Source organism: Echinops telfairi, unplaced genomic scaffold (genome assembly GCF_000313985.2).
Source record: "Echinops telfairi isolate 266 unplaced genomic scaffold, ASM31398v2 ScPeMD7_7468;HRSCAF=8506_0, whole genome shotgun sequence".
In the NCBI taxonomy this organism is placed as follows: domain Eukaryota; kingdom Metazoa; phylum Chordata; class Mammalia; order Afrosoricida; family Tenrecidae; genus Echinops; species Echinops telfairi.
This window is the reverse complement of record NW_022111369.1, coordinates 54,333,026-54,341,311: the sequence shown is the minus strand read 5'-3', so window position 1 is coordinate 54,341,311 and position 8,286 is coordinate 54,333,026. Positions and strand designations below refer to the sequence as shown.

At 51.0% G+C, this 8,286-nt stretch overlaps 1 protein-coding gene across 3 annotated transcripts in view; it reads left to right on the top strand.

Moving 5' to 3' along the window:
* Positions 1 to 953: 953 nt before the first annotated feature.
* The window catches only part of LOC101660991 (amyloid beta precursor protein binding family B member 2), a 70,296-nt gene continuing 62,963 nt past the window's right edge, over positions 954 to 8,286 (top strand). For all 3 annotated transcript variants that reach the window (XM_045284298.1, XM_045284299.1, XM_013004804.3), the window contains exons 1-2: positions 954 to 1,086; positions 1,996 to 2,123. In XM_045284298.1, coding sequence (XP_045140233.1) covers positions 973 to 1,086; positions 1,996 to 2,123 — 242 coding nt within the window. In that variant the 5' untranslated portion in view covers positions 954 to 972. The remainder of the gene's footprint in view (positions 1,087 to 1,995; positions 2,124 to 8,286) is intronic.

Below are 8,286 nucleotides of genomic sequence, written 5' to 3'. Positions count from 1 at the left end.
TGTGGGGAAGGTGAGCATCACAGAATGCCAGATTGTTAGAACAAGTGGAGAACCGCTGTTTTAACTAATGGATGGGAAACAACAGCACTTTGTAGAGGGAAGAGAAGGGGCATGGTCTCAACACCTTTCTAAATCCATAAAAAGGTCATTGGTGTTTGTGCTCTAGGTAGGAGCCCTGGTGCCTTCATGGTTAAGTGTTGGACTGTGATCTGAAAGATCCGAAGTTCAAAACCAACAGCTGATCTGTGGGAGAAAGACAAGGCTTTCGACTCCTGTAGAGAGTTCCAGTCTGGGAAACCCACAGGGGCAGTTCTACCCCGTCCGGTCGTCGCTGTGAGTCAGGATGACTCCTGACTCGATGGCAGTGAGGCCGGCGTTCTGTTTGTTTGAGTGCTGCAGGCACCTCTCGAGTGTGCTCCGCGGCTTTTCACAATGTGGCGCCAATCACAGCGCATGGCGGAGGAGACTCTTCGTGGCCGCGAGTAGGCGCAGTTGTGTCCTTTCATGGTGTAGTTCTGTTTTATGTCACACGTGCCCCACACTCACACAACGCATTTCGCTCCATTGCTGTCTAGACACAAGCGACGAGTGTAACCTCTTCTCCTTCCTCCATCCTTGTTCTCGGTGCCTAATTATCGAGTCAGAGCTCATGGGGCTGTGTTTGACTGTTGGAAAAGGGCAGGGACCGAAATGTCGAGACCCGTTAGTCCTATGATTCAAAATCCGGTCATCTTCCTAAGGGGGAGGAAAGCCATCCAAGAAGATAACAACGTGGTTGTTATTTTTAATAGTAAAAATAACCATAACAAGTTTGCAGCTCAGAGGCCATGCTGGCCGAATCCTGCGCTGCCCCATTCTGCAGGGAGCACTCCTGCGCCAGCCAGAAGGTTCCAGCATCGTTGGCGTAGGTGAGTCACCTGTCCCCACGTTGTCTTGCAGTGTTTTGCCGTGCGCTCACTGGGCTGGGTGGAGATGGCGGAGGAGGACCTCGCTCCCGGGAAGAGCAGCGTTGCTGTCAACAACTGCATCCGGCAGCTGTCCTACTGCAAAAATGACATCCGAGATACGGTTGGCATCTGGGGGGAGGTAAGTGATAATGTGGCTGGACGGGGCCACCGCCTTTCCCTCCTGCTAAGCGGGGCTCACAGAAGGTGCCCTGGTGGCGGTGTGGGTTATGCATTGGGAGAAAGATGAGGCTTTCTACTCCCATGAAGCCTTGCAGTCTCGGGATGGGTGAAGGGGCTTACTAGGGGAGTGGGATGGAGGGTTGGAGGGAAATGGGAAGCTCATGATAAATACAAGAGGGAAGAGAATGATCTGGAACTGATTGTAGCATTTGTACAACTCTGAAATGTGACTCAACTGTGGTTCATATGATATATGAACCATATGCCAGTAAGCCTTTTTTTAAGAGTTACAGCCTTGGAAACCCACGGGGGCAAGTCTACCCTATCCTACGGGGTCACTGTCAGTCAGCATTGACCTGATGGCAGTGAGTTAGGGCTTTGGGGGTTTGGGGGGTCATGGTCACCAGCTCCCGAGGCACTGGGGCCATGACTCTGAAGTTTCTGGAGATATAGTCAGGTACCTTGTCCCTCGTCTTTCTCCTCTTGAGGGGCTGCTGGGTTTGAACTGCTGACCTTGAGGGTCACGACCCATCGCTTAACCCACTGCGCCATCAGGGCGCCTGCCATCGGTTTGGGTTTTTTTTGTTTTCCCTTAAAGTAAATATTCAGAAATGTAAATCATTAAAAGCAAGAGGTGACTTAGGAAGCAGGCGGGGACACCGAGCATGTGGAAGAGGAGAAAGAAATTAGCATGTCAGGGGCATGTGTCAGTCAGGAGAGAACGTTCCTCTCAGGAAAACCCAGTCCGTACCCAAAGGGTGGGTGGTGTCTTCTGACCGTGGGAGCGTCGGCGGAGGTCCCCACCAGCATCCCCGGCCGTGCTGTGGGCACTAGGAAGACATGTGCGTCCTCTCTCATTGCATCCCAGGGGAAAGACATGTACCTGGTCCTGGAGAACGACGTGCTCAGCCTGGTGGACCCCATGGACCGCTCCGTGCTGCACGCCCAGCCCATCGTGAGCATCCGCGTGTGGGGCGTGGGGCGCGACAACGGCCGGTGAGTGCCCGCTTCTGTCTCGGCCCAGCTTGCGCTGGTTAAGGAGCCGATGCCGGTCTTCTCCTGCCTCTCCTCTGCCCTCCAAGCTGCTCGCCGTCCTCGTGTCTGCCCCTCACACCTGTGGCAACTTGCGCCTGCAGGTGCTGCCTGTTTCCCATCGGGTCATCCTTACTGTCCACCCAAGACCCAACCCGCCCAGGCTCTCTGATCCCCCATTTTTAGTCGTTTCCAAAGTCTGTTTCAAGCACCCATTTCTTTCCATGGGGTCCCTCCGCACACAACACCGGTGTTTTCATCACAGAGGGCTTGCTAGAAGGGAGACGTTAAGAGTCTTCAGTGACAAGCCTGAGGTCATTAAAGTATGACTTTGGGGACTTTGGGCGTCTGGGACTGGCCAGACTTACAGCTTCCAATAGATGACCTTGGGTATGTTTAATGCGGTCGGTAACGTGGAGCATCAGCCGTCTGTGTTCCACTCGGCCCCAACGTGTCGGTATGGGTAGGAGCCACTGCTTGCTTGGAGGTGTTGTGGGTTTTCCAGGGCTAAGAACTGGCTTTTCCCAGTTCAGTCATAGCCAAGAGAGCAAAACCGGAACAGACCCAAGTTTGGGAAATGTCGGCGAACCTGAACGGAAACCAGAAGGAGGGATTTGGGAGGCGAGGCCCTGATAGAAATGTAATCTTTAAGAAAATGAGGACTGCGTGCTCACGGTAGAGCAGCCGAATCTCTTGAGTGGCAGAGTGGGAAACAGTGGTGCCCGCTCAGAGATGGCGACCAGCCATGCCTCTGTGCACACACGTCTCTCTGCACAGGCCCGGCAATAATCCAGTCCCATGCATCGGACTCCAGAAGGGGCTCAGCAGGCCTTTGCCTGGTCGTCTCCTCTTCCTGGGCCTTCAGCCATGATGTCTCCTGTCCAGCTATCGTCCTAAGGCACCCACATTTGTAGAATACAGGTTTGGATTTCACTTCACCGGCCATGGCTGAGCCATTGGAACCAGTTCAGAGGCCTGGACTTGTCTATTCTTTGGGACAATCAGAAACAAGGACGTTCTGGTTTTCAGGCATGTGTCCTAGCTTTATCCTAGCAAATGAAGCCGCAGGCATCTCCCTTGCATGCCGTTACTGGCTCACCGGGAGACCTGAAATACTGGTACTCTAACAGTAGAGACAATCTTTGCCCTCCTCAAGACTCCAGGAGCTCTCCTGGCATTTGGAGATGATGTATAGGATGATTAGCTCCCTCTCTGCTGAAAAGGGACAAAAGCACTTGAGAAATGAGTCACCGTCCGAGCAGCGGTGGGATGGCTCTCCAGGCCCGTGGGTCCATTGCCAGGCATTCTGGTTGACTGGGTCCTGTGGTGGTCTCCTGGGACATCTGCGTGCGCTTTTCACCTGCCTCTGTCCACCCAGACTGGGCATCAGTGGATCCCATGGCCTTGTGATTTGGTCCCAAGCCCTGACCCATAAAGGAAGGACGATGGGTCAGTATTCATCGTCCGGAGAGCATGCATCATTGTTGAAACCAGACGTGAGAAGGAGTCTGCCCATTTGGGAGCTGAGGACACAGGACTGGATAAACTAGCCAGGAGTACAGGGTGCCTTGGAACTGTTTGTAGCAGAATGATGAGGCGTGACCGCTGGGCCAGGTGCCCGGGGACCGTGTGGACAGATGATGCAAAGCCATCATCCGCTTATGTGGCAGAGGTGTTGCCCTGGAGGTGATGGTGTGGACATGGCTTGATTGATTTTGCAAGGAAGGCGTCTGATTATGTACAGTCACCGTTAAGAACCTTTAGCGTTGGCGGCCAGCCCTGACGGGTGCAGCGTGCCCGGTACACTCCTTATTCTTGTCCTCAGCTTGCTCAAAGGCAGAAGACAAGTGAAGAGCATTACGGACGTGTGTACCTAGGTAGGGTTATGTTCTCTTAAGAAGGATAGGTTCAGGGTCTATTTGATTCCATCCAATGTTTCAGCCCCATTCAAACCTTCCGAGCAGTGCCTCTAGAGGGCGCTGAAGTGATCCCAAACTCCGGAAAACCAAACTCCAATACCATTGAGCCCATTCCTAATCCTAGTGATCTTAAACACAGAGGGTAGAACTGCCTCTGGGGGTCTCGGAGACTGGAACTCTCTATGGGAGTAGAAAGCCGCCTCTTTCTTCCACTGAGCGGCTGATGATTTTGAAGCGCTGAGCTCACTCTTAGCAGCCTAGTGTGTAAGCACACCACCACCAGGCAGCTGTAAAAGTGGACACCTATAGTTTATCGTGGATTATGGGCTGTAATGCAAACATTTTTCATCACCAAGGGAGTGCTGAATAACTCCCCTGTTTATATCAGTTTGTTTACTTTTTAAATTATTATTATTGTTGGGGGTTTTTTGGTTTGCATTTCTTTTTTTATAAATCATTTTATTGGGGGCTCCTACAACTCTTATCACAATCCATACATACATGCATTGTGTCAAGCACATTTGTACATTTGTTGCCATCATCATTCTCAAAACATCTGCTTTCTACTTGAGTCCTTGGTATCAGCTCCTCATTTTTCCCCTCCCTTCCCACCCTCCTCCCTCACGAACCTTTTTTTTCTGGAAAGGTGGTAGAGACCCAGTAAGTTGGAGAACCTATGCTCTAAAGCAGTGGTTCTCAACCTATGGGTCGTGACCCCTTTGGGGGGAGGGGGTCGAACAACCCTTTCACAGGGGCCGCCCAATTCATAACAGTGGCAACACAACAGTGATGAAATAGCAATGAAATAAAAAGAAAAGGAAAAATCACAATGAAATGACTTTATGGTTGAGGGAATCACCACCACATGAGGAACTGTATGAAAGGTTGAGAACCACTGCAAGGGAGACATGATGATTCAAACACAACAGACAGCATTATGCAAGGTCTCTGAGCCTCAGTTCTCCCATCTGTGGATTGGAGGCAATATTAAGGACCACCAAAACGGCACCCCCACACAATGTAGTGATTCCTCAGTGATGCAGGCAGAGTGGAGGCTGACTGGGTGTCCAAAGAGATGCCACTGATTTCGGGACTCCCTGTCAAAGATGGCTGAGGCGTCGGAGGGGTCTGACCTGAGAGAGGCTTCAGGGACAAATGGTCATTTCATACAGTGCGGGCAGGGCTAGCTGTGCCCCACATGAACGAGTGCTGTTGTCTTACAAAGTAAAGGGAGCTGCCTGCCCCCATGATCGACTCCCTGCCATCGCGCCCCTTCTGGCTCATAAAGATTTACAGTCTCAGAAACTCACAGGGGCAGTTCTGCCCTGTCCTAGAGGGTCGCTATGAGCCCCCATGATAGTGAAAACTTGCATTGCTTTTGAAGCATAAGCCAGGTCACCACTTCTTACTCTTAATGTTAGCAGCAAAGTGTGATTTAGAAATCCGCTTGGGTTTCCTTCTGGCCCGGAGGATCCCGGCGGCTTGGATGCTTGTTGGGGGCCCTTGAGCTTGGATTGCTCCAGGAAGCAGTAAAGAAAAAGTCTGTCTGTCGGCAAAAGGTCATGTTTCTCCCCTCGGCCCCCTGAGTTTTCTCGTCCTTGGATCAGGAGCCTTTGTTGGATCCTTGCTTCTTCTTTCCTTTGCGTTGGATTCTTCTTTTATTTAACAGCAATTTATAACAGCAAATCCAATTTGTAATGCTGGGAAGGAAGGGGGTTTTCACTTTGTATGAATAAAACATAAAAGTGTTTCATTTTGCTTGTAAAACTAGCCCATTTCACATTCTCTTTCGTAACTTTCCTTGCTAAGAAAACGGAATCTCTTAGGAAATTTCTTGATGTGGTGAAAGTGAATAAGTATGTATACCAGGGGCTTGGAGGGCCCAGAATCTTTCTTGAAATTCTGTGTGCTTCACTGAGCCATGTAATTTCAGCATCTATTAAGGGTTTGTTTGCTTGGGGTGTTTTATGGGGGGAGGGCAGTAATATTTTCTTAAAGTTGTAGCAGTAACATTTTCAAGTGGTTGTGATTTGGAAGAAATTTGTGGGGCACGGTTCCGTAGGGAGTGATCGTTTGTGACCACCCCAGGCCCCATCCTTAAGGTTGATTTCTCTGAATCAACCTCTTCCCAAGACCAGCGTAAGGAGCGGCATTCCCTGCAAATGCAGGTCCTCGGGGGAGTTTGGGTGGCTGCAGAGCCAGGTGGGAGCTCTGGTCTTCATGTTAAGAATCACGCGTGTCTTAATTATGGCATTTCCATCTGAATCCAGGGGAGAAAGACCGCTGATGGGTTCCCAGACAGATAGCCCCTAAAAAGCCCTGTGGAGCATTCTGTGAATCGAAATCAACGTGATGGCACCTGGCGGCGGCAGCAGCAGTACTTAAACCCGAGTACAGAATGAGGACATTAGATGCAAATGAACCAGAGCACCTCTACCTACAAGTTGCAGAGCTTTTCACAGTGAGCACGCCTCCACTGGCTGTCGGCGTGGAGGCTGCCTCTTCGCTTACTTCCAGGGTCTCATCCACACGCCCACGTGGGCTTTGTCTTTCTTTCTGGTCCTCTGAATGAGCCTCTGCTTTCTTCACATAGAGAATTCTGGACGGGTCGGGTCTTCTGGCCGAGTGTTCAGTGCGCCCAATCTGTTCTTGGGCTGTTCTCCAAAGATGGGTGGGCGAGACTCGAGGTCATGGTTGGTTCTTGTGGCCATAGCGTAGTTTTCCTCTGAGTCAACCTGAATGTTGCCGCCGAGCGAGGGTGGTTGTTCCACAGGCAGCCTCTGGCCTCGTGTTTTAGCTGCTGATACTGCGCTTCCCCGTCCTCAGTTTGCTTTCTGTGCGTTCCATCTGGAGAAGCCCTCGTGCTGTTGAAGAAAAGGTGTTTGCGATGAAGACGTTGCTGGTCTCGCAAAATTCGGTTGTGAGCTCTGGGCTTCGTTACTATCACCAAGGCCATATTTCTAGCGCCTCTTCCTTCCCAGTGTTTGCGTTCCAATCACCAGCAGTCACCTGTGCACCCTGATTGCACGTGTGCTACTGAGGACGTCGGTAGAATTCTTCAATGTCTTCATCACTCGCTTTCGTGGTTGGTGCATGAACCTGAAGTAGTTGTGTATAGATTGCTGTTTTAGTAATCAGTTAATCAGTGTTTTGCAGCCTCTTCTTTACAGGGTTAGGAAGCCAAGGGCAGACGTTTCCTTCGCCTTGAGCCTTAAATGGCGCAGCTAGCCGGCACCGCGGAGTGAACAGACCTGGCAGTTTTCACCAGTCTGGATCGGAAAAAAGCTAATGACTTGTTGTTGAGTTGATTCCAGGGCATAGCCAGGCAGGTTTCAGCAGAGCTTTCAGACTAAAGGAAAACCCAGCAACCTACTTCCAACTCCCCCCAAAACAAACCCACTTCCATGAAGTCAATTACAATTCATAGCAACCCCTTTAGACAGGGTAGAACCACCCCTGTGGGTTTCTAACACAGTCACTCTTTATAAGAGCATAAAGCCTCGACCTTTCCATGTGGAGTGGGTAGGGGTTTCAAACTGCTGACCTTGCAGTTGGCAGTCAAACGCATAGCCACAACACCATCAGGGCTTCTTACATCCAGCACCCAGCTAGTGAGAACCCTGAGGGTCGCAGTGGTTCAGCAGATGGCTCTGGCATCTCACCGTAAGCTGAGGTGACCCAGTGACCGCTACCACCACCCAGGGCTAAGTGAACACCTCCCGGTTAAAGGCGGCCCAGTGCTGAGAGGGCGTGTCTTCCACTCGGGACATTCTCAGAGCTTCAGGTCATGTGACTGGGCAGATTCCTCAGGTCTTCCTGGTCAACTCACCCACCTACTTGGTCTGAGACTTCTTTTCTAAAGTGCTAGAAGTTGTCAGTAATAAAAGGTATTTCTGTTTGAGAAGACGGCTTTAGAACGCATTTGCTTTGTGGTATACTTTTGTTTTTTTTAACTCATCTGAACGCTGTCTCCATTCTTTGCCTGGCCATTGTGTCTCCTGGGCATCACATGGTGGGGGCCTTGGTGTGGAGGGGACGCACAGCTTCATGGCCTCGAATCGGCCTTCTCCAAGGCAGACACGTCGTGAAAGATTGATGGGACCCCAGGATCTGCTGATGAGAGTTTAATCCAGCTGACGTGTGCTGTCTGGCCTCCGGGAGTGACGTCTACAGAGAGAGCTGTCAATATGGTTTGCCAACACCCTAAT